Source organism: Phalacrocorax aristotelis, chromosome 2 (genome assembly GCF_949628215.1).
Source record: "Phalacrocorax aristotelis chromosome 2, bGulAri2.1, whole genome shotgun sequence".
NCBI lineage: Eukaryota > Metazoa > Chordata > Aves > Suliformes > Phalacrocoracidae > Phalacrocorax > Phalacrocorax aristotelis.
In genome coordinates this window covers 114,360,950-114,386,279 of record NC_134277.1, presented here as the reverse complement: position 1 = coordinate 114,386,279, position 25,330 = coordinate 114,360,950, and the positions used below count along the sequence as shown (strand labels likewise).

Below are 25,330 nucleotides of genomic sequence, written 5' to 3'. Positions count from 1 at the left end.
TCATAAAGTTACATACTGAATTGTATTCTGTACATTTGGGATCGATATGAGGTCTATTGAGAAAGAATGTTTCCTAAGATAGTGTCTTCTTTAACATAGCTTTCCTTGTGCTCTATAAGGTGCATATGTAAGGGAAGTAGAAATATAAATGATGATAAAGTATCTTCATCTCTTATTTCATGTAGCTTAAATAAACCTTTCTCTTCATAAGTCATAACAGATATCCAGCCAAACAGCTTTGTTCCTTCATTTCAGATTTTAAATTTCAAATCTCTTACGATTTTCAATCAGGAAAGGGAACTGGTCTGGTGTCAGTGGCTTGCCCCACTTCACCAGACAAACAGTAATAAGCAATTTCATTTTTACAAGAATATTATTAGTTTAATATATCTCAAGATGAACCTATATCCACAATAAATCTGAAAATTGCCTCTCAGCACTTCAGTGTTGTGGAATAAAGAAAATTTCCCTGGCTACAAATATTTGGGCACAGTGATACACTGGGATTATTCCAAGTGCCAAAGTAAGCAAGGATCATAACCTCTAATGCTTTTCATCCTGATCTTCCTCTCAGCAAGATGTCTATGAAATGCAGGGCAATGCTCTCTATTCTGGACTTCAAACAGTTGCAGAGATGCTTGACCTCATTACAGATCTCCTACTGTATTATCCTGACTTACAGCAAAGAATAATACATGGGTCCATGTGCTGGTTTTGGCTGAGAAGGGGTTAATTCTCCTCACTGTGGGGGTCGGCTACCTTTCCAGCTTCCCGCGCTCTGCCGCGTGGCGTGGCAGGGGGGGCTGGGAGGGGCAGGGCCGTGGTGGGGGCGGCTGACCCCGACTGGCCAATGGCAGGTTCATTCCATACCACGTGACACCATGGCCAATATATGGAGGGCGGGCAGTGGCAGCGCGGGGGCGGCGCGGCGTCGGGTCGGCGGGCGGCGAGCGGCTGCGGCGCGTGCAGTTTGTTCCGGCGGTTCGTTCCCCTTCCCCCCTCCCCCGGGGCTTTGCGCCTCTCGTTGTTCTCCTTTACATTGCATTTCTACTGTTGTTTCTTTTAATTTTAATTATTAAACTGTTCTTATCCCAACCCACGAGCGTTACCCTTCTGATTCTCTCCCCCATCTACCGGTGGGGAGTGAGCGAGCGGCTGTGTGGGGCTGAGCTGCCGCTAAACCACGACAGTCCAGTAAGAGTAATCCATTCACCACCACTCTTCGCCTGACCTGTGTAATGGTGCCCCCCAGACTGATCTGCCTGGGAATGTCTGGGTGTCTTTATAGTCCATGTACTGTGTCAAATAGTTTAGAAAATAGAATAATGCCATCAGTTCCTAATATTTTCCAGGGAATATGAAATCCTGTGAAACAGGGCTTGACTCCATAATCTCTTTAACTTTTCTGCAAAGGGCTGGGCAACCCTTGGATCCTGTTGGCAGCAAAGGCGTTTGGTAGCACGTGGTGCTGTGCAGAAACAAGCTTTAACTTAGCCATGCCAGCAGTGAGAAGACTTTCACTTTTGTCTTCATTATCAGGTTAGTAAAAAATAGTTGATTCAATTTTCACTTATTTGTTTTTATCTATGGAAAGAATAGATGTGTTAGAGGGACCACTTGTTATTTCTGGAAACGCAAATTCCAGAACAGCCAAGTCATTAGCTAATGTTGGACTGCAACGTCCCACTGTCATTATGCACTGATAGTTTATGCTTTCTGCTACTGGTTTCAAATGTCCTGGGTTTTCCATATGCTTTTTCCAGGGGAGTCAGAACAGCTGCATCAGACAGGCTTTCTCTAGAGAAAGTTCATGAAGCTTTATACTTTTTCAGGCACAGCACGAAAAGGTCTTTATTGCTTATACAAAGGGTGACTGCTTGGAATACACAACTGATATTTTGTTAGAAACACTGAATGAAAGCTGACAGATCCGGGTCAGCACTGTTCTGTGTCTCAGAGCAAAGACACCTACTGAAATGGCTGTGAACTCTTTTTTTTTTCCATTAGTAGCCTGTGGTGATCTGAAATCCCTTTGGAATTCAGATGTAGGGTAAAATGATGCGTTAATTTCCACCATCTACATCTAGCACTTTGATGAAAGGCTGGTTCACAGTGAGAGCAAAGGCAGACAGCTGAAAGCTTGGTTTAACCACGTCAGGGTTCTGGGATAAGGTGAATCTCAACCAAAGTGAAAATGACCCTGTTCTTGCGTTCTTGGTTAGGATTCAGGTTACAGAGCTGGATTACAGCCATGAGCATAGCTGACCATTCCTAAATCCAGCTGAGACCAGACCTGAAGGATTTGTCTGGAATCCTCTCTAGGAGGAATGTCAAAACAGACGCTCACAAAGCTTACATGATGGGAAAAATGTGTCCATGCAATGCCTGGCTAATGGTTGTCATAATCTAAGGAGAGAGATCAAGTGGATTCATGGGCATCAGCTCTGGCCTATTAATGTACCCCTTAGTAGCACTTTTTATCAAACCCTGAGATTAAGGATTTTAAGACCTAAATAAACACAGAGTCCATTAAGCAATTCAAGTAGTAAATTGCAAAATATGAGTGTTACTTAACATCACCATATGGTAAATGTTTTCTGTTGTCTCCACAAATAGAATCTCCATAGGACTTACTCCTAATTAATGCTTAACGCTGAACTCAGAAGAACGGTTCTTCTCTGTTCATTTTACAGACACATACATATGTTTTATATACACATTCTGGAAGAATCTTAAATTAAATAATAAGCATCAAATCTCATTTTGTTTTTAAAAAAAAGTTATTAGCTATTATCTAAACCACGTGATGGTATCTTTGTAGCATGAAACAGATAAGAACAGCTCAAGAGATGGTGAGGCAACAAAGCTTCACAAGTCACTGTTAATTGAGCTAAATTCAATTCCAGTCAGGTTGAACTGTCAAGAGTCAAGTTAGACCTTCAGCTATGATTAAGAGTATACTTTGGAGTTCTTACAGTAAAGATTTAGTCCAAGGACCATTCAAGTGAATAGAAAGTTTCCAATAGACTCCAAAGCTTTCAGAAGATTTGGGTGGTTCTGGATCTACCTGCAGTCTTTGACTTCAAATAATTACGATGTGTCTGCTATGAACATCCTGCATCAGGAGATTTCAGTTTCATTCAGTACTGTAACTGCTGAGCAGCCAAGCAGCTCGTCCTTAACCAAAGCATGCTTTAATGCTTCAGGGACTTTAAAGGCATTTGTAGACTAAACAGAAGTATTTGGAAAACGTTATTTTAAGGATAGTACTGGTGATAAATTAAACTGCTTTTTCCTTCATCAACAGACAGAACGAATATATTGGATGTCTCTATGAAAAAAAAAAAATCTATGTATTCCTATTCTTTTTATACAAAGTATTATTTTGCCTTTTAATATTTTGCTTTCTTCTTGAACATGGTGACTTGAAAGGTGTTTGACAGGCCTCTGTACCTGATGTTTTTTATGGAACCTGTATCTTTCCAGAAAAAATACCACATTCACTCAGATGACTTCAGATATTGGTTATGTGGTGACGTTCAGTGTTAGAGATGCAAACTTACCATGTTACACGGGGTGCTGGCCAGCCAGCCACAGAACAATGAAATTTGACATTTTGCTTTTCCCAGATGGTGTGGGAACGAGGCTCGATAACAAACTCAGGAGCATGTAAAAGTTTATCTTGATTCAGCTTTTTGTGGAATGCCTGAGTCTCTTCTAGCTGGAAAAGAAGCATTTGTTTATAAACTCCAGCAGTTATAAGTGCAAATTATTAATACACAAAAAACATATTTTAAAGAGCATTAAAAACTATGTAATTGTAATTTTGAAATCCAAATAGACATACCTAAAGTATTTATCTCACCTGGTCACGAAAAACAAGTTTTCAGCTTCAAGAAGCTCTCCTTCCAAAAAAGCTAGGTTTGATTCTACTGGCTTTTCTTCCTTAAAACTACTTTAAGTAAAATAATTTTCCACATTTAATTTTTTTTTAATACAGCATGAAAGGCGAAATAGGTCTGAAACTCAGATGTCTTCTGTAATTTTGCTGTAATGCAAGATTGTGTATGCCTAGATCATCTCTGACAGACCTGCTCTCAAACCTTTCCTGCTGTTTCAACTGCTTGGTTATCCACAGAGCTGAAAAAAAAAAATCCTAACATACTATAAATCTTGCTTTCTGCAAACAAAACTATTTATTTTTGCCCTAGCTTTCACATATATGGAGAATTACAGGTCCCTGTATTAAGGTTGTAAAAAGAAGACAGCTTTCATAATCCTCTTGGTCTTTTACAAATTGCGCAATACCAATTTTCCTTACAATTGTTGTTTCTCAGTCTGGACAGGTTCTACTTGTCCTCAACATTCATAAAACAGTAAGTACTGATTATCAGAGGTCCAACAGTCTCCAACACAATTAAATAATTGCCTCCTATGTTTTAATGACATTACTTTTGTTAACACACTCTAGAATGGCATTTGTTTTTATGCAGCAGTGGCTGACATTAAATTGACTGACATTTAATTTGTGACCTGTTATAACTCCTAGATCCTCATCTACTTCCACCTAGCCAGGCATTCCTTGTTTACTGGTTCTTTTCCTTCTATGTGTAGTAATTTCCATTGGTTGTTATCAAATTTCACCTTCACTGGTTTTGAACTTATTTTGAATTTTTACCTTGTCCTTCAGAGTGTTTACACTCTTTCCAACCTCGTGTCATGAGGATATAAGCATATCACCAATTCTTCTGCTAAATCATTAATAAATTTGCTAAACGAAACAAATTTGCACTTGATATATTCTGCCAGTCTGGCCATAACATGTTTGTAACCATGCTCTGAGTGTTATTTTTTAAGAAGTTGCACAATAACATCAAAGCTACCCACAACTAGAGAGTCACTTCCAGATGTCTTTGGCAGTTCCCTCCCTGATTTATACCCTGTGATTAAAACTCTGGGGTAAACACTTTGTACAAGCTTGTTCCCAGGCCATAAAAATCCAGACATTACCCCATCACCTTCTTATTGGCAAGTACATCCATTGGCACCTTTCTTCTCTGCCCAGCAAATGCCTTATTGTCCAGGTGAAGGATGCTGTGCCATTCAACTAGGTGTAGGCATGACCAAAGAGCATTCCCTGGCCCCATTCTCCCTCCCTTTCTCCCAGCATAACAGAAGCGTTCCTGGTGCCTACCTCAGGCACAGTGCCTCTTTTCTTATCCACCTGACACCAAGATAACAAGATTTTAAGTGACTGAAAAGATTTCCATTGAAAATACTTCGGGTTTTTACTACCATTATTGTGAGTTCCTGTGGTGTAAATCAGAGCCCTGTTGTGCTAGGCACTTTACAAACACCAAACAAACAAGACCCATGCTGTTAACAGCCTAGGTGTTCATTTCTGCTCTTTTACCGTTTTCTTCAGGGCCACACGTTCAGCAGACTCCCGGATCGCTACTTTCCTTGATTTTTTTTCACGATGCTCCTCTTCAGAAGTTGACTTGGCCACCTTGCTGACACTAACTCCTTCACCGGTGGCAAAAAGGTTCCTCTTGGCAACATATGCAGCACTTTCTTTAATTCTTTCCTCTTCTGTGTCTGTGATCCCACTGACACTCACTTCTCTGAAAGAATTTTTAAAAAGCAGAATCCCATTGGAAAATGCTGAGAACATATTCCATTTATACTTTCTACCAAATTAGCCAACTATAGTGGGCAGCACTCTTTCATAATATATTTCTGCTTTTACGGTCTTATATGGATTCAAAGCAGAAACATGGAAGGGTACTGCAGAATGATTGGGTATTTCACTGTCTAAAGTCATGGCCATTTTCAGGGCCTTTCTGTATAACCATGCCATACACATTTTCAGTTTAACCATTATCCTGCTGTGGTTTTATATCTCCATAGCTATAAAGATTAGCGTAAGGCATACCCACAGATCTTCAGTTATTGACTTACAGCTGCAGCATTCATAACAACACTACCAAAGGAGCAGGACATAACTGTAGCTGTATAACAATGTCCTCATTTGTGATTTATACAAAAAACCACATTACTCTATATCACAAAAAGTTCTCTTTATTCATAGAAAATTAAATCATGTAATGTTTGTAGGGTCATTATTCTTCCAAATGTTTTCAAGAAGATGATTAAGGATTTTCTTGAAGCATCCTCAGGCTTTCTACAGGGGCAAGGTGCAGAGAACGGTTACTCTCAGTGGGTCCAATCCTGTTTCCATATGCACATGTGAAAGTGCCATTGCAGCCATATTGTTTTGGCACTGCCAGGACATTATAGCTGCTACAGTAGTGCATATACAGTGGGAGTTCCTTGACTTAAGGCGAAGCATCAATATCCTCCTGCTGAGTTTAGTTCATTTGGGTTAACATTAGAAGGCACACTGAAAAGAGGTTCTGTTTAAGTTCTCATGAAGTGCCATCTTGCAAGCACTATAGAGAAAGTAGCCTCTGTTTATTTCCAGAATGCACTCAAGCACAGCCTCACTATTTTAACATAAAACACTTAACTACTGCTTCAAAGAAAAAGATTAGGGACAATTATTATTTTTTTCTGTTTTCTTTAAGATTGTTAATATTATGCATTTGATGGCATATCTCAACACTCAAGGAAAATTTGGATTCAAGCCCATAATTAACTTTCCAGCCCCTTATGCTTGGGGTATGAAGTCAGTTTCGTGAGATGCAAGACAGCCAAGCAGTGGAATGCGCTGTAAACTTAATTATGCATAAAAATTGCTCAAAAGACTAAAAAATTTACTTAACAGCACAGAACTTTGACCTCCCTCACGCGTTCACACTCTGCCGTGAACTTTCTGTGTTTCAGGCTGCTTTAGCAGGATGATCCTTAAACATATCAGTGGGATGATTGATTCCCTTCACTTAGGCACATCAATTCCCCACACAAGTATAATCTGAAGCTGCAGATATATGGCAGAGATTTCTAAGGACAATTTTGAAAACTCAGTTTAATGAATATGAATGCAGCTATCTACATTCAGTTTAAAAGAATCAGTGGCATTTTCTTTCAAAGGCAAGCTGACATTATTAACTCCTTAATTACAGTAGTTAAGACCTCAGCAACTTCACAGTATGGACCAGCTGCTCAAGGCATAAAGCATCTTTTCGGAGCTGATGGATATCCTCAGACTAATATAGGACTCAGCCTAGTCATCTGAAGTAGTGGTTCCCAGATGCTTTTTATCAACAGTATTAAATATTTGGATTTGCTAATCATTTCTTCCTGTCATAATCTTCCCAGATCAAAGAGAGATGTTCCCTGAAATGACGAATGCATTCGAAACAGCACACAGCATCATTTAAGAACTGATTCTGAAGTCAAGTCTCAGGGGTTTCAGTAGCAAACTCTTTTCAAACAGAGACAATGGGATCAAGCCCCAAACGGCACACACAAAATATTAATTATAGGGTATCTGCCATCCGCAGTCCTTTGGTGTAGGCTTATTAGTGGTTGCAAATAGTTTCACATCCAGGATCTTTAGCACCTATGACATTAAATCAGGCTCTGGGTGTTTGACTGTCTAGAATACTGGCTGGCTGTCCTTATTTTTATCTTGCAAGGATTAGGCTAGGTGTTTAAGAAAAGCAGTTGTGAAGTGAATAATCTGAGCATGGGAGGTTTTTACAGCAGAATCTGAGGGCTCTGAAATAGAACCAAATAATAGAAATGGTGACATGGTGCTGAAGGTCATCCAACAGCACAGGCAATAGCTCTGATGAACCCACAGAGAGCTGATCTTTATAAATAACTATTCCTTGTAAAAGCTATCTGCCCATGGGAAACAACACATCAATTTCACAGGGGAATTTGGGAATGACATATAACATGCACATGGTTCAATGGGCTTCAGCTGTTATCTTTCAAACAAAAATAAATGACAGGAATGTGGCATGCAACTTCTGTGGTCTTGGCATGCAGTCGTGAACATGATGCCAACAGAAAAAATGCCTAAAACAGATACCCCAACCATTTCATGCCATGTTGAGTTGGGCACCCTAACAATCATCATATGCCCTTCTTATATTTTTTAACTAATTTAAAAAAAACACCCAACCTATTTGGGTCATTTCAGTGGCACAAAATCACACACAACTTCCTGAGCTGCCGTGTGGAAAAAGTAAGGTTGATGCCAACAACAGTAAGAAGAAGAGGAGTAATAAAAATGTAAGAATCCAACAGTATCTTTTAATGTAGGACCCCCAAGTATTGCACAGACACAAATAAGTGATGCTACACATAATCACACTGAATCAGATATTACTGTATACTTTTTTAAAAAGTGAACTAGAAAAAGGTGATTTGTTAAGATTTGTTAAGATGTTAACATGACGTGTTAAGATCAAAGGGACCTGTAAAGAAACCAACGTCATCCAGGAGTACTAGCCATCAGTCGTGATTTTCAACTATTGGCCAACACTATAAATTTTACTTTTGTAGAAACAAGACACAACAAAAAGGGAAGATGTTTGTGCTTGAGGGCATGGAAGACAGATGATGGTGATCTGCAAAACTACTGCTATGTAAGCAGAAACACCAGGAGAGATGCAAAAGTAGTGAGAAGCCTTGAAAATATGTTACCACAAGTTTTGTGTGAGACGTATTTATGTATTTTTATCACAGAAGATATAGCTGAAACTCCAAAACAACAGTTTAAAAAGGCAACAGTGTGTGCTTCTGAATGTTAGTTGGATCAAAGAGCAGTGAATCTGACACAGAAATGTACAAGGGGTGAGAAAAAAATTACTCCAGGATAGTGCGAGGGAATTAATAAAAACCAAAACTGCTGGTCTCATCACAAAAGCAACACAAACGCTCAAAAGGCCAAAGCAATAACATCTCCCACTGACAAGGTGGAATTCAGTTTCACATGAAAGCACAGGTTTGGACACAAAGCAGAAGTGACATTGGGTGTACATTAAACAGTAGACTGGCTCCCAGAAACAGCTTGGATGTGTCCGATGAAAAATGCTGTGCTGCAGAAGAAAGACAAGTGGAAGGAAGGTTTCTGTTCAACTGCAGGTAGGCAAGAAATTTTTCTCCTGGCCTCCAATCAGGAACCAGTTTTTCACACCACACCCTGGTATGTATTAATCTGAACAAGTGACTGTGCTCGAACTGACGGCGACTCCTAATAAAATGGGTATGACATACCCCAAAAAGGTCAGGGGAGCCTCTTTGCTCATGGTCGTTCTGGCTTCCACATAAAGTTCACATTCAGCTTTACTGAGGACACTGCTGCAGTGAGATGTATTACATCAGTAGTAACCATGCAATAAATACCACCAGCACGTGAGATAAGGATGAATCATTACGATGGATTTGAGAAAGTATTTGGTTTCATTCCAGGTTTTCCCTGTGCCAGGACAAAACATTAGCACATTATTTCATTGTTTCTATGTTTAATGCTTGGTAAGAGATATTGAATTGCAGAACAAGTCTTCCAACCAAAAGAATAAGCCAAATAATATGGACAACATGCTCATCCAGTTCCTAATAAGCAGGGTTATAACTATATCTTAATTTCATAGAAAGTGGCCCTGGGAATGTGTTCAAAACAAGGTCCAGACACCTTGGTTCATTTGTCCTGGCTCTGGATGTTCAATGTCTGATTTTCTGCCAGTCAGTTGACTTCTCGTTCTTTTTATCACTCATGTGAAGTGCAATCAATCACCTTGAGATCCATGAGTGAAAAAAAGATTAATGGATTTGTTATTTTATAATTTGTTAGTAAAAAGTCAGAAGTAAGATACCAAACATAAGGAAAATTAACATACCGTCCTGTGAATATGGGCACTGAGTAGTCTATGGCTTCATTCTCTTTGTCCTCAGATACCAAATTCTGTTTTGCTCTCTTTGCTTTGGGACTCATCTTATAGGATTGATCTTCAATCATTAAATTGGAATCTTTCAGTCTGAAATAAAAATAATATTGTTAAATTCAGAGAAAAAAAGCTGTTAAGAAACACTCCAAAATAAAATTGAAGTGCTAAAAATTTTTGCTTTCTTGTTTGATAAGCAAGAAAATATAATTTTTAATAGCCATGGCTTCAGAGTTATTAAACACATAACTAAATGCACTTTTGAAAAACTCATCATTACAAATATAACGCTGATGCCCCTTGATATTAAATCTAAACAGAGAGAAGAAACAATATACCTGACAGCAATGCACATTTAATAGCTTCTTTGTTTGGGACTTGGAGCGTTTGTATACCCGGTTTTGGTACAACCTGAAATCTCTGAGACCACTGAGTAATTCTGAATATTGTCTTTGGACTCATAACCTCTACTTTTCCAAAATTTACAGTCCTGAAATTGTCTGTCCTCAACCAAAACACTGGTGTGCAAATATATTCAAAGTAGTGAGGCATTTAAGCCTCTCTACAGAAATTCAGAAATTGTAGGGCAGCTCAGCAACCAGTGTTGCCATTCCCGTGGTTCTCCCATACCACCCCGATCCATTGAAAGCAGAGAGCTGAGTGAAGTAACACCATTTAACATAGCACAGATAAACGGAGAAGGAGTGGAAAGAAAGAAGAGCAAACCTAAGGGAAGGCTTTCCCTCCCCACCAGCCTGGGAGGGATTCTGAAGAGTGCGAAGAATATTTGAGGCAGTCATTTTGGGGTCATTTTTAACATGGTTACAGATTGTGTTGTCAGAGCTCCAAATACCTCTGTCCGCCTTTCCCAGTGCAACACGTCTCTAACACCCAGATCTGTGGAACTACCTAATTAGCTGTCAGCCTTATATAAATCCCCAAAGTATCTACCACCTCGATCTCAACATCGCCAAAGGAAATAATATGTGAGTCTGCTTCTGATCTGGAGATTTGTCTACACAGCATTAGCTTACCACTTATGTGCACAAATACAGGAGCAGAATTAAGGCGCGTGGTTTCTCAGCAAGGCTTGCTAGCCCAGACGTGTACCACTAACATGGCTAATCTGCTTCCCATACCCTGGGTAGCTTACAGCGGTGTCTCTGTGCAGCATGTTGTACACATATGATCAAAACTCATGCTAGCACAGGGCCCCTGAGAATGTTGCACATATATAATGTGAGAATACAGATACATACTTGGGCTAATGTTTCTCTTAGGCTGCAGCCCTGCAAAACTACCAAGGTCCAGATGTGCCACCAACACAAGTCATAACAGGAAGAGTGCCTAATTTCCAAAATATGTGTTAACATCTATCCATGTGAGACTGTGTGTGTGAGATCACATAGGCCCAGTTTCACTCTCCCATCTTTCCTTCCTTTGCCTCTTTGTGCCTGTCCTTTTGCTCAGGTTAAGTTCACTCCATACCCAGTGCCTGTTAAATCAGTCTCCCATTCTCTAGCCCTCTTAATAGCTTTCTTATTGTCTTATCTCTTCTCCTTCTCCATCTAGTTCCTTGACTGAACTTCACATCCCCTCCCACATCTGCTTTCCAGCCCTCATCTCTTTGCCCTGCCACTCCCAGCACCGTCAGTAAGAATTTCCCTTCCTTTCTGCTTAGGACCCATCTCATCAGGCTGGACTGTATTTGACTTGCCCGACATCGCGGTGAGGCAGTCCTCTCCTCTGTGCTCCCAGGGTGTCCACGTTTTAGCCACCATCACCAAGCCTACAGCACCATTGCCAAGAAAAGCTCAATATGGGGTGTAAAAGCAACCATGCACCAGTTCTGCTTCCTTCCTCCTCCCTCTGTATCCTGGTTTCCATGCAAACAAAAGCACAGCCAGAGAGAGACTGTGGCACACACTGCAGGACTTTACCACACCAGGCACCACTGGGTCAGCCAAGGCACAGACCAAGTCTACAGGAGAGAGATGCTGTCTTCTCCAGGGTCTGGTGCCAGGCACTGCCCAAGGCAGCCAGGGAGGGAGTCCAAAGGGGGAGGATCCAGCTTTAGGGACAGAAATCCAAGCAGAAAACACTTGGGAACAGTCCAGGCAGAGTAAAATAAAAAGGAAGAGGCAGAGTGAAACAGGGTACATCCAGTGGCCTCACTCCTGGGTTGGGCAACGATATGGTACAATCACTACAGTCAACCACAAATGCATTGGGATAACTCGTTGTCAAATGCATGGTGAGAAACATCAAAGGCAAAGTATTTTCATTATTTTTCATAATTGAACTATAGTCTGTAAGGAGCTGCAGTTCTTTACTTAACAGGTGACTTTTATTCCTGTCCTATTTTAAAACGGGACAACCCTGGAATTTTGACTCTGCCAACAGATTTCCTAGGGACTTTAGGCTGAACCCTTTAGGAGACCACTTGATTCCTGGTTGTTTCTAGATCGAGAAGGATCACAGTATTTGAACTTCAATTTAAATGTCAAGAAGTTTCTATTTTCATAAAAGTAGATGAAATGTGGTGAAAATTTCAGCTCAGGCATTTTCAGCAGTGTTAAATCCAGACTAGTTCTTTGTTCCTAAAGGAGAATTTGGCCACCCTGTCAGTTAAGTTTTCAGTTAAGGTCCAGACTGCACGCTCACGTAGGGAATTAATGGGGAGCGTACATAGCAGTTCCCATCACTTCTACTAGGCCATTTGTCAATGTCTTTCCTATGTGGGTTTTTTTTCCCCATCTTTCACTTATAGCTCTCTAAAATTATTTTAAAAGGAAAGAATAAATTGCTATAGGTTCTGGTTTTTTGATGGTTGTTTTTTTAATCAAGCACTCCAAGTGTTTGAAGTTGAACATCTTGCTTTCATTTTTTCTGCCTTCCACAGCTGGCTTTATGAAAATATCCCCCAAATCCTTCAGATTAATGCCAGAGATGACCATCACAATGGAGCCTGAGAAACAGGGACGAAACAGGACTTTTATTGAGGTATGTTGACTAGGATAAAAACACCTTACACGCACAGCTGATTCCCACTCTCTTCCAAGTTTTCTAAACTGCATGTCTCTTGATTGAGGCACCTTTTCGTGCAGCCACCTGATTATTTTCTGGATTAGGATTACTACTCCTGGATCCTTAATGTTATTGTATACTTTGGTTGGCCCTTGTGTGTGTGTGCTCAGGACCAGAAAAGCACCTTTCTAGATGCCTTTTCCCCTCTCTGTTCTCTGGAAGGGGCAGCTGCAGCAAGGTTGTTGTGCTGTCTTCGAAGAGCAAGTGTTGGGTCCCAATACTTTGCAGTGGTATAGAAGGAAGAGAGAGCACTCAGCTATCAAAAGCACAAATGATAACTGTGAACTGAATAATGGATCCATGCAGATCCTGTAATTGTCTGCTGTTCTCAGATTGCTAACACAATGCTCCGACCAATTTACTTCAGTCATTTGTTCTTCCAGAAACTTGAGCTGGACTGAGCAAGGCCCCAGTGAGAAGTGTTTCGTTGAATAGTGCCAGTGGTGCTTTTAGACCATTTTTCTGTTCCAGCAATAGTCAAGAGCAGGTAAAAAGAAAGTTTATGTGGAGAAATACCTCCCTTGCTAAATCCTTTTGGTTTCAAACCTAGGGACATCCTGAGCCAGAGGTTGCGTCCTGGCTGTAGCAGTGAGCTTACAATTTATTTATATTTGAAAATGGTGCTTTCTTTTGAACCCATTTTAATCTGCCACTTTATAATGTCTTTTGTGCTTACATGTGCTCTGAGTGAAAAATCATTCCCTATTTGCTCTCTGCACATCTTTCACTATTTTATACATTAACGTTACACGCCCACGTTTTCCTCCTTCCCGAGGTAAGACCCCCCCCAGTGTCTTACCTTCTCCCAACAGACGGTATTCCCAGAAGGTATTCAGAACTGCACCTACAGTTTCAGCTACAAGCACACCTTGGATTAACACACAGACACAATATGCTTTCTGTTTTATTTTCACTTTCTCTCACAGATGTTCCTAAATTTCTAGTTGCTTCATGATCACATCAGAGCATCCAGCTGGTATTTGCAGAGCGGTATCCAGAGTTACTCCAAAATCTTTTTTAGAATTGCACTGCATAAACCAAGAGCTGAGATGAATAAATTTGAACCAGCAGAAAATGTTTCTCCTTTCCAAATCCTCTTATCATTTGCCTCTGTTCAGGCAAAGCTATATAGATTCTAGTAGAAATGCATATTCAAATGCAGATCTTTGCATGGGAAAACAGATTGATCATTATTTCTACTAGGAGGTTTATTTCCCTGTTTTTGGTTTTTTTTGTTATTACTATTTCTTCCTGTGCAACACGAAAACCAAACCCTGCCTACAACCATTATTTAGGTAGCCCAACAGAAGACTCTGCTTTCTTGAACAGATTCTAAAATCTTGCCCTTTATTTTGAAATGTTCCAAGCTTTTACCTGATATGTGGAACAGAATCTCCCCAGAGGATAAGGAGCAGGGTATCAGTGCTCTCTAGTTTCACAAGGAGGAACAGTACCATGACCTTTTAACAGCTTTCAGCCTCATTTGATATGCCCAACTAGCATATGTATGTTTTTTTCCAGGTCAGATGCTATCTGTACTGCATTATCAAGGTTGGTGACCCAAGCCTACTGTCCTCATTTCTCAATGGTTTTCAGCATGCTAAAATATCAGTGCCAGCTCTTTCCTAGATTCTTAGTAGAGTCACTGAATTGGGAGTTGGGTGTCTGTAAATCCTAAAGGCACAGGCATTGTGCTGTAGAGATGTAAAGAACAGATAGATGCTATTAGCTTTCTCCTCTAGCCCAACAGAGGAACTAAAGACAACACCACTCTGCACGGCCTCTGAAACTCCCAAGCAGATGTCAGAATGTTGGCACCGCCCTTGTTTCTGTGCCTGAAGGGACACGTTTCCCACCCTGCACAGAGAGTCTGGACCCAGTGGATTTAGGAATGTTTTCTGGGAGTGGACCACAACACCCTATTCCTTAGTTATTCCACCCCTGCATAAAAAGGCTGTAAGCTCTTTTACACCTCTAGGAAATCATGTATCTTGTCCTTAGCATGATTTTGTTACATCTCTCTCTCAGTTTATTCCGACAGCAGAAAAGGATGCATTCGGTATACACACAATGGCTGTACCAGCTGTACCTGCCAGAGGAGCTCCATTAGCCAAGAGACGTTTTCCAGGCGCTCTTTCTAGCAGCCGCTTCTTTCCTAATATGCAATGTTTGAATTTAGTCACTGTAAAGAGGAGATAGTGGATTGGCAAACCCAATTACAGGAAAGAAATTTTCAGAAGCAAGCTCTTTAAAGCCAGCCTCTAAATATCAGAGGTGCTCTCCAGTGACTATACTCATTGAAAGTTGCTGACAGATTTGTCACAGGCCCAGGCAATATTGCTGGCAATAATCATGCTGCTCCCTAACACAGCTTCCACAACAATTTTTTTTAAAGGGGGATTGTTTCCACATAGCAGGTCCCATTAAAAAAAAATTTCCATGCTTGGCTATGACTTTTGGAAGCCACCTTCTTAACCCTCACCTATAATAAACCAAAGGACGAGCAGTGCCAAGATCATGGTCTTCTCATGTTTCTTAAAGTGTATTATTTACCCAGCCCTGTCCTGATCGTGGTTACAATATTGCTCAGAAGAGCATTCACTCTTACGGTCTGGCAGCCTACTTAATTGCAACTTAGTCACACACCTCTCCTCTGTTTGCTTGGTTCACCTGAATTATGCCATGTCTCTTTTGCTATTTTGCTTGACCTGCAAAATATATGCAAATGCCTGAGCCATACCAATAACTTCAGTTTTCTCTTTAAGTGAGCCTCTGGTCCATTTGGTGGCAGATAACCTGTCTGTGACACAATGGGATTACCTGATGCTGCTGGCCAGGAAAATAGCACATGGAAAAGCAGTGAAAGTTTGAGTAAAGGCAAATGACTGAGCTTCCAAAAAAAGAGGTAAATGGGTTTAATCCAACAGTCCTGTTTGACAGCCCTGTAGAGCTATAAGCAGCTTTGGCAGACCTGACTCAAAACTTCTCAGAAGCACATGGAGGATGGAACGGTGCTGTGGGAAGAAGGTTCTCCCTCAGGAGCCAACCTGCCCATGCTGGCAGCCCCTGCAGATGGGACAGGGAAGAGGACATGTGGCCACAACAGCAGCTTTTGGGAGAGAGCTGCCAACCCTCTCAGGTACAGACCCTGTCCGCTCCTTGGGGGAAGCAGCACACCCCGCTTCTCCGGGCTCTGCAGAGGCCAAAGACTCAGTGTACGGCTAGAGATGGCCCCATGAGCTGGTAGGGAGAGTGAGGTGTGAAGTGGCAATCTACACAGTAAGACTCGCTTTCTTTGAGGAGCCCAGGGTTTTGCAGCTTTGGCAAACTGTAACCAACAAAGCTGCAAGCTTCTGTACTTGCTCTTGGTTTTGCCAGTTTTCATTTCTCTCCCTTTACTTCTTCAAGCTGTCATGGTGTGAAGAAGACTTGAAATGTGAGGAAGGGACAGCCCGCTTGCAAACAGAGACTTTTATGTCTTCATGAAAAAGCAAGCTGCAGCTCCTTCAAGCTGTCTACATCCATGCTCTGGTCATGTTTTCCACTCAAGTGAGGCTTCAACGTCGAGAATTGGGTTCAGGTCAAGGGCTTGCAGGTTACGTAGTCCCTAGTCCTTCTCCACTCTTTTCCCATGATAAATTCCTCACATAGCACTAAATGCATGTGAACACTGTTTCTTTATGAACACTCTCTTCTGTACAGTGGCTACAGAAAAGGATGAGAAATTTTGCAAATATAGTAAAGTTTAGTAGAAGCTACCTTAGATAAAAATAAGAAGTGACTTGAATAAAAGCTTAGTATTTGAATAGTGTACTTTTCCTCTTGGGCTTAATCCCATATCCATATCCAATCCTATATCCATTATACATAAATGTACTTTTGATATTAAAAACCATTGATATGTAATCATTAACTGTTAGCTGAAAAAATTTTATCTGGATTTAGATTTGTGTGTCCATTCAGGTTTCAAGCAACCACCACTGTTGTAGGTCATTTAGATACAGCGTTTCAAATCAAAGCCTTTTCTACTTTTTGAAAATTGAAAGAGTTTGAAGACTCATCTTTTTTTTTGCTACACTTCTCCTTTCATACAGATGGAAACAGAATGTCTTTGATTTGCCCAATTTATTTTAGTAATCCTTTTTGTCTCCGCATTATCCCTTGAAGTGTTCTGGGCTGTCTGAGGAAGACAGTACAAGCTTGGAAATAATTACTTCAAATTGGCACTACATTTAACCATGCAATCACACTATTTGTTCTACTTTATCTCTTGCAAATGGCAGCAAAATGGGCTGCAAAAACCAAATAAATACCAACATAGAGGCCATATTAACCATAAAATTAGTTTAAAAATTGAGATTATAATTCAGAACCATATTCTCTCATGTATTAATTGTTTTGTGCAAGAGAGATTCAAATTGTGTGGGTCTAATCTCCTGAGACCTAGTCTTACATAGCAGCACTGAGTTTCTCAAACCTCCAACACAAGGACAGGATCACAGAAAAGAAGAAGTTACATCTGAGACATTCTTATCTTTCATTACCAGGATAGTATATCAATCTGTTGGCAACTCCTGTACTACAGAGCGGCTTGGAAGTATCACTGAATATACTATTTTAAAACAAAAGCTATTATCTTGAACAAAACCTCAGGAAACCTGGAAATGTTTTAAGTTGTCCCTCAATTACACAATTCCATCTCCTTTAATATTACTTTGCTGACATTGGAGTTCTTGGTGAGAATATACAGATTTCAGAAGAAACTCGTCTGACAAACCAGAGTCACTGAAGTGTTTATATCTGGGACACAGAAACAGGTTTTTTTTACAATCATATTTTGCAAATTCAGGTAATGTTCTTATTTCTTATGGGAACATTTTCTATGAGAAGAAGGAGGCTTTGGGGTAGGGTCAGCAACAGGCTGTGTAGGCAAAGCTGGATCACTGCAGAAATTTGGGATATCTTCCCCTACCCAACTCTCTCTGGAAGCATAACTCTCAGTCACAACATCTCACTTGCTTCCCTTCAGCAGCAGATTATAAATGAGCTTCTCACTGCTCCACTTTGTGGTTAATTATTTGCACAAATGAAATTGCTCTGACAGCAAAGATTGGATATTACCTAGCCCAAGACAGTAAAGTAGTCAAGTCATTCATCTGGGCTCTAACGGCCTGAGGTTCAAATTCCTGAACAGACCCTGGCAAATAGACTTGACTCTGAACTTGCAGAAAGCCAGATGAAGGCTGTAATCACAAGACATTGTTTAATGCAGTAGAGGTAGTCTTTCCCTCAGTGGTTTTGCCGAAAATTCCATCTTTATCCACAATCCTTGGAGGATATTCAGTTTTCAAAATTTAAATTTTCTGATGGACAAGTCTTGATCAGCTCTGCTAATAATACTCTAAATTTTGTCTTAATGTAACAGCAAGCAGATGTTTTGGCCTATAATTTGTTGACCATTTCCTCTATTGCTAACAGCTGCTCTAATCTTACTTTAATACCCCCCTAATTTCTGTAAATCTCTGAGATACATACAAAAATGGGAGGCTATGATATCTAAAATATTCTGCTAATGTAATTGCTTGAGCAATATTTATTATCTTAATTAAACAGAAAACATGGCAGCTAAGCCTAGCTGCTCTTCTAGTGCAAGATAAACATTTCAGGGTATTCCTACTTCGGAAATAGTATGCCTCAACCAATACACAGTGTGAAAATCCAAATTTCTTGAATCACTCAGCATAAAAGTGAAACCATTAGGCCAAAGAATTGTTTAATGATGTATGGACATGTCAGCTCAAACTTGTGTGAACAGCCCTAGGTTCCTTTACTGCTCCAACTTGGCCAGATAAGAGGCAGTCTCAAAGCAAAAGCTATCTCAACACTGCACGTTAAGGTCAGCTGTATTTATATGGCCAAACAACTTGGAAGGAGAAGTGGCCCCTGCGTAACCGGTTTGGAGCATGAATATGTCATCATTCAGCCACATCAGCATTGCCAGTGTTCTTCTGCCAATCCAACCATCACACACAAATTAATCCAACAAACTAAGCTGACCACAGTCTTTCCCATTGCCAAAGCCAAAGGAAAACATCAAGCCTGGAAGACACATTAACACCAAGTTACAGAGGCAATTCTGTGGAAGAGGAGGAGATCTTTGTCATTGATGTCAATGGGAGGTGGTTGGATGTTGGATGTTTTTGTTTCAGAATATTGTTTCAAAGGCAGATCTACTTACCCAAGACTGTAGGTTTCAGATCCCAGCCTGTAGGCTGCAGCCAGCTTGTTGATGGATTCAGATCCGTGGCTGTAGGCAGCAGAGCTCTTGCTGAGGGATTCAGAGTCAAGACTGTAGGCAGCAGATCTTTTACTTTGTGCAGCGGAGTGATCATAGGCTTGAGATCCGTAGCTGTAGGCTGCTGACTCAAGGTCATAGGCTGAAGAGCCATGACTGTATGCCGCTGAAGAGTCAAGGCTGAAGTCTGCTGCAGATGCATGGCGATAGGCTGCAGAGCCCCTAGCGTAAGCTGTAGATCCTTGAGCATAGACAGCAGATTTGCGCTTTGTTTCCTTTTGGTACTGGCTGACAGTGGACTGCAGTGCTTTATGGCGGTACGCACGGTCATAGTGGTCATGGTGTCTTTGGTAGAAAGGTAAAGACATCATGGGTGTCTTCTAATTTTGTTTTTTACTGCACGTTTCTGAATGTAAATAAACAGGACAGTGTCTGAAAAAGAAAAGATCAAACATAGCAACTACTTTTAAATAAACTTCTGAGTTAGCATGCAAATAATACACAACAATACAAACTAACACAAACTTAAAACTTCAAAAATCAAATGCAATGAATTTAGGGTTATCTTTCTATTATATGTTTTAGACCTTCAGATAGGTTTTTATTTAAGTTTCAAGACCCTATGTCACTCATCATGACCAGAAAACCTTGCACTATTGTGTCAGTTCATTTGTAGTTTGTCTCCCTGTTACTGCAAACTATTCACGTTTTACATGCTCAACTTCTCCACTCATTACTGCGAGCTAATGAAATTTTATGTGCTCAGCTTCTTGAGATAGTGTAAATATTTTGTTAAATTACAAAACAGAGAATAAAGTAATAAATTATTCAAAGAGGTATGAGCAATTTCAACAAGGTTATATAAGCTGAAATAAAAACATATTAACATTTCATTAATTTTTGTAATCCAATTTTCAGATTGAATTGAATATTCCATTTAATATTTTAACAGTGAATTAAAAACACTAAGATTGAGAAGGATGTCACATTTTCTGTAAACATGCGTTACATTGCTTATTTTGTATGTGATACTAGAGATGCATTTAAAATGGCTTATCATACTTTTACAGTTTAATCAGTGATACAGTCTGTATGCAATGAGTAAAATGATCATTCTCCTCAGTCCAAATGACCTTTTTTTTTTCCACCTAGAATGTCATGTTCAAGATCATCAAGAAACTTCCTCCAGACAATAGCTCCATCTAAGTTTTACTTTGCAGAGTCATCAGTAGATTGTCTTGCAGTCACTCATAGCAGGAAATTTGATCAGGTGAGAGGTAGTTCCCCTCTCAAAATGGGATGAGGGTTGAGTGCAGAAAGGATTTCCCTTGGTTTTTAAGCTGGCAATTCAGCCTTTATTTTGTTATTGTTTTATTTTGCTGTTGTTAAACCTGACTTTTTCTTTGACACACAAGATTGCCTCTACTAATCCCTATGAGAACCTTTCTTTCTCTTATCACTGGTGATTAGGCTTACAACATGGCTAGGATTGTCCCTTAAAAAGTACATGATTATGAATAGAAATGAGCTACAGTGGGGAAATGTATAGAAGAATTTAAAGATCAAAAAAACAATGGTGAAAGGTGTTTGTTATTGGTTTTTTTAATATCAATCACAACAGGAGACTTGTTCTGCTTCTGATTTTGTTCATGTTAATGAACAATGATCTGATGTTTTAACATAAAATACATTTACAGAGCTGGAGTGTAATCATGATTTTATGCAAATCAAGGTATTTTTTCCATGGCCTTTATGCTTCCTAGTTTTCAGACCTTGGCTTTTTCTTTAGTATTTGGTTCTGATAGCAAGTCAACAAATTACAAACTGTTCTCTTTGGTAACTGCTCAGGTACTCACCCTGACTAAGGAAAATTATGAAAAAAAAACCCCAAACCCCAATGTTTCATCTTTCTTATATTTCAGGGCTCTCCCAAGGGAACCGCCATTTGTGTGATACCGGAACAGATCACTTGTTCACAGAAAGTCAACAAGTAAGAAAGAAATTCAGAAGTCTTTAGTATGTAAAAGACAGTGCTGATATCCTGACCACAGTAAAACTGTGACTTCAAGGAAACCAGTTTATGCCTTTACTTTATTTTTATCCGAGGAAGGGGAAGGAATGGGAAAGAGTGTTAGCCTATTGTTCTCTATGGCAAAAGCCGATGTTCCTTTTTAATTCCCTTATTTCTCTTGCTGGCTATTTTTTCATGTAAATCTAAAGAACACAATTATTTTGTCTAATATCCTTGTTTCTAATACCTATCAATATTTTGTGTTGTTATTCATTTCACTTTGTTAGCTTTCAGTAGTATGTAGTTCCTCTTAATTTCCCTAGTTTCAGAAGATTTCTTCTCTATTTTCCCTCATTGCTTTCTCTCCCAGCTCCACAGGGCTAGGTTGAGGGTTTGCAAGCCACTTTGATCTCTGCTAAGCAAAGTTAAGGCATAAAGATGAGTCTTGTCTTGCACACTGAAAGGGAAAGAACATGAAAATATCCTGTTTTCCTTCTCCAGAGTACTACAGTTGTCTCCCTTCGTCTTCACCATCTTTATTTGCAGCATTGGCTGGCTTCATCATGGATACAACAGCCCCAATGCCAACAGCCCTTCAGTCCTGTCACTCAGGGATTCCCACAATCTTCCAGGTTTCAAAGGAAGGAAGGTGATCCAAAAGTATCTGTTGCCCATTAAGGAGGAGTTAAAAGAGGCATTTCATCTACATCTTATCAGAGCAAAAGAACAAGCAGAGGACATAAAACATATTTAAAACATACAAAGGCAACCTTTTTCTTCCAAACATATAAGGTCTGGACCTCACTGTCCTCAGGAGTAAGAGGAGGAGTCTGTGACAGGAGTAAGAACTAAGGTAGTAAGGCAGGAGCTGAGCATGAAGTCAGCTCTCCTGGTTCAAATCAAAGGCCAACTCTTACTCACATCATATAAGAGGAAACTGCTTTTATAGGTATTTTGTTACGCTGTGAGTTGTGTTTTCTTTCCTCTGAAACATCAAGCATTGCTTACAGGCCAGGATCAGTTAGTTACTCTAGTCTGATCAGATATAGTTGTGTGACGTTGTTGGAGATGACAAGAAATTCTGAACCTTGTAAGGATTTTATTTGGAATACTGTCTGATTATTGGGTTTACTCCCATCTCTTCAGTTTTATAAAATTCATGCTACCTGCGCCTGCTCAGTTTGTGTCCACTGATCAGCCCCCTTTAGTGTGAGGGCAACAATCCAGTAGGTTTTTGTAACTGCAGAGCTTGGCCTAAAAATATTAGTGGCCATAGTTAGATGAATATGCAGCTAAATGGAGCTATATGTTAGCAGCTGTTGAACTGAATTTTCAAAATGACTACTGAGCAGACAGACAGTTCTGTACTTGTTCATAGCTGTGGCTACACATTATTGGCATTGCCTCTTGCTCTGTTTATCAGTACCTGTAATTCTTTACAGACCTACTCCATCAACCAGGGAAAATAGTGAAATACATAAAAAACAGAAACACTTATAAGCAGGAAAAAAAATTATAACATTTCCTTCAGCTCAGTCAATGGCTTTACAGATCACAAGACATGCTATGCAACTTGAAAATATTTAGATTATTTACACATTCTCTAAGCCCAAAGGAGGTTACATGACAAATTCCTCCTGTGTCTCAGTAACCCATGCTTCATTTGCGAGTATTGTGACAATATGCAAGGATAGTTGAGCTGATAAGTGAACCCTTGCACTATTTTGCTTTGTTTCACCCTCAGATGTCTTCAGTTCATGTCCACAAGTCCTTCAAATAACTGCTGAGCTAAGAAGAATAAAGGGAGCTACTATCAACTCGGCATTACAGATTCAGGTTAAAAATATTTGAACACATAAAATCTTCTGTCATAAAGGAACACTTACCAGGGCCCAAATGAATGGCAGCAAATTGAATAGCTATCAAGCGGGTGAAGAGCAGAAAAATACAGCAACGATGAAGCCAGCAAAGAAGGAGGTAGTCAGGACGAGGGGTAAGGACTGGACTTCAAGGTCCAGAACAAAAATAATGCCTGGAGTCAGTGGAATGTCAGAGCTCCAGTCCAGACCTTTTATGGCCAGAGGGGTGATAAATATAGCATCGAAGAGGAAGAGGGACAGAGACAGATACCGATACCCTGTGCTATCTCTGTGCAAAGACATGATGACAGCAGCTTCAAACTGAGCTCTCCCTATTCAGTATCTTCACTAAATTCACTACAAAATCAGCATTCCAATTCAAAATAATTTTTAGGACTTTTTTCCTTAGTTAAATCAGATTTAGGAGAGGAAAAGAATGTTTTGTGTCATGAACCAGAAAGTAGGAACCAGTCCCTGTATTGACCTTTGCCATGGTACAAGAATATGAATGTTTTATGGATTCCTTTTTTTTTTATGCCAAGCCACAGTGCTTGTAATGCAGATATTCTAGCTTAATGACAGACAACCTAGAGAAGTACTTAGCAGCAAATGTGTTACAATTCAATAAAAATGTGCTTTCTTTGTTCTGTTGACAAGGTGTTACATGTAATGCAGCCCAGAAGACCAACCATATCCCCGGCTCATCAAAAGAAGTGTGGCCAGCGCGTTGAGGGAGGTCACTCTGTTGCTCTACTCCACTCTGATGAGACCCCACCTGGAGTGCTGCGTCCAGCTCTGGGGTCCTCAGCACAGAAAGGACACGGACCTGATGGAGCAGGTCCAGAGGAGGGCCACAAAAATGACCAGAGGGATGGAATGCCTCTCCTATGAAGACAGGCTGAGAGAGTTAGGGTTATTCAGCATGGAGGAGGGAAGGCTCTGGGGAGACCTGGTTGCTGCCTTTCAGTACTTAAAGAGGGACTATAAGAAAGACAGAGACAGACTTTTTAGCAGGGCCTGTAGCGGTAGGACAAGGAGTAATGGTTTTAAACTGAAAGATGGTAGATTTAGATTGGATATAAGGAAGAAATTTTTTACAATGAAGGTGGTGAAACTCTGGCACAGGTTGCCCAGCAAGGTGGTAGGTGCCCCATCCCTGGAAATATTCACGGTCAGGTTGGACAGGGCTCTGAGCAACCTGATCTAGTTGAAGGCGGGGTTGCAGTGGGGTTGGAGCAGATGACCTTTAAAGGTCCCTTCCAACCCAAACGATTCTATGATTCTAAGGTTCTGTGATCTCCCACACCAGGAGCTGTTCAGCTATTTGAACCATATGGGCTTTTGGTCTTTGCTCCCAAGCACAGAAAGTATGGCCAGCAAAAGTTTGTACAGTCATAAAAATTGTATCTTGGCTCAGGAAACTGGCCGTACCTGCCACAGGCAGCATGAAAGCTGGGGACCCTAATATAACCTCTTCTTCCCCCCAGTTACGTGCCAACAGCAGTGCCGCTGAGCAATGGTATCTGGACTATGACATACATTTTTAATTAGAGAAGGTAGGGGCCTCAATGGATGGACTCCTGGATTCTGTTGCAGACTCCTGATCCACTCCTTCCATATGGGTTGTTTGTATTAGCATCCTGAAAGACTTAATGACATGCAAATTGCTTTTGAAAATTTCAGAGAGAGATGTAGAGAAATGAAAACAATTAAACATCTTGTGTCTCTGTTCTCATTGTGATACAATTTGTATAGATGACAAGTGGGACATAAAAATCTAAACAACATTTTCCAGTGGTTTTCTGGCTATAATGGCACTACCAAGTCCAATACAGCTTTCAAATTCTGTGCTGGCTCTGTTTATTCTGTAAATAAAATGGAGACAGTGTGTGACAGCAAAATCTTCTGGGTTCTTTAATTATTTTGGCACTTAAATTTACACACTTCTATCTGGCTTTAAAATGAGATAATATCCACAGCTAATTTTAAACCACTTAACTCCTATTTGAATATCAAAGTGTATGATTCAAATCACTTGGAGCTCTGTAAGTCTGGGAATCCCTGCAGCACTCTGTATCCACATCTAGTCACACCGGTCCTGGGAGAAAAAGTCTTTGGAAGTGTTAGTTCTGTCTAATTAGAATTACATAGTGCCAGAGATCAGTTCGTTTTTCTGAATGGGAAAGATGGAAGATGAATTTAGAACCTGACACAGCAG

The 25,330-nt window shown here is 40.3% G+C and overlaps 1 protein-coding gene across 2 annotated transcripts in view; it reads right to left on the bottom strand.

Moving 5' to 3' along the window:
- Positions 1–23,297, bottom strand: part of MYOM1 (myomesin 1) — a 78,902-nt gene extending 55,605 nt beyond the window's left edge. For both annotated transcript variants that reach the window (XM_075084763.1, XM_075084766.1), the window contains exons 1-5: positions 23,140–23,297; positions 19,186–19,674; positions 9,816–9,953; positions 5,414–5,624; positions 3,564–3,721 (exon numbers count right to left, since the gene is read on the bottom strand). In XM_075084763.1, the coding sequence (XP_074940864.1) occupies positions 3,564–3,721; positions 5,414–5,624; positions 9,816–9,953; positions 19,186–19,613 (935 nt within the window). In that variant the 5' untranslated portion in view covers positions 19,614–19,674; positions 23,140–23,297. The remainder of the gene's footprint in view (positions 1–3,563; positions 3,722–5,413; positions 5,625–9,815; positions 9,954–19,185; positions 19,675–23,139) is intronic.
- Between the last annotated feature and the right edge of the window lie 2,033 nt (positions 23,298–25,330).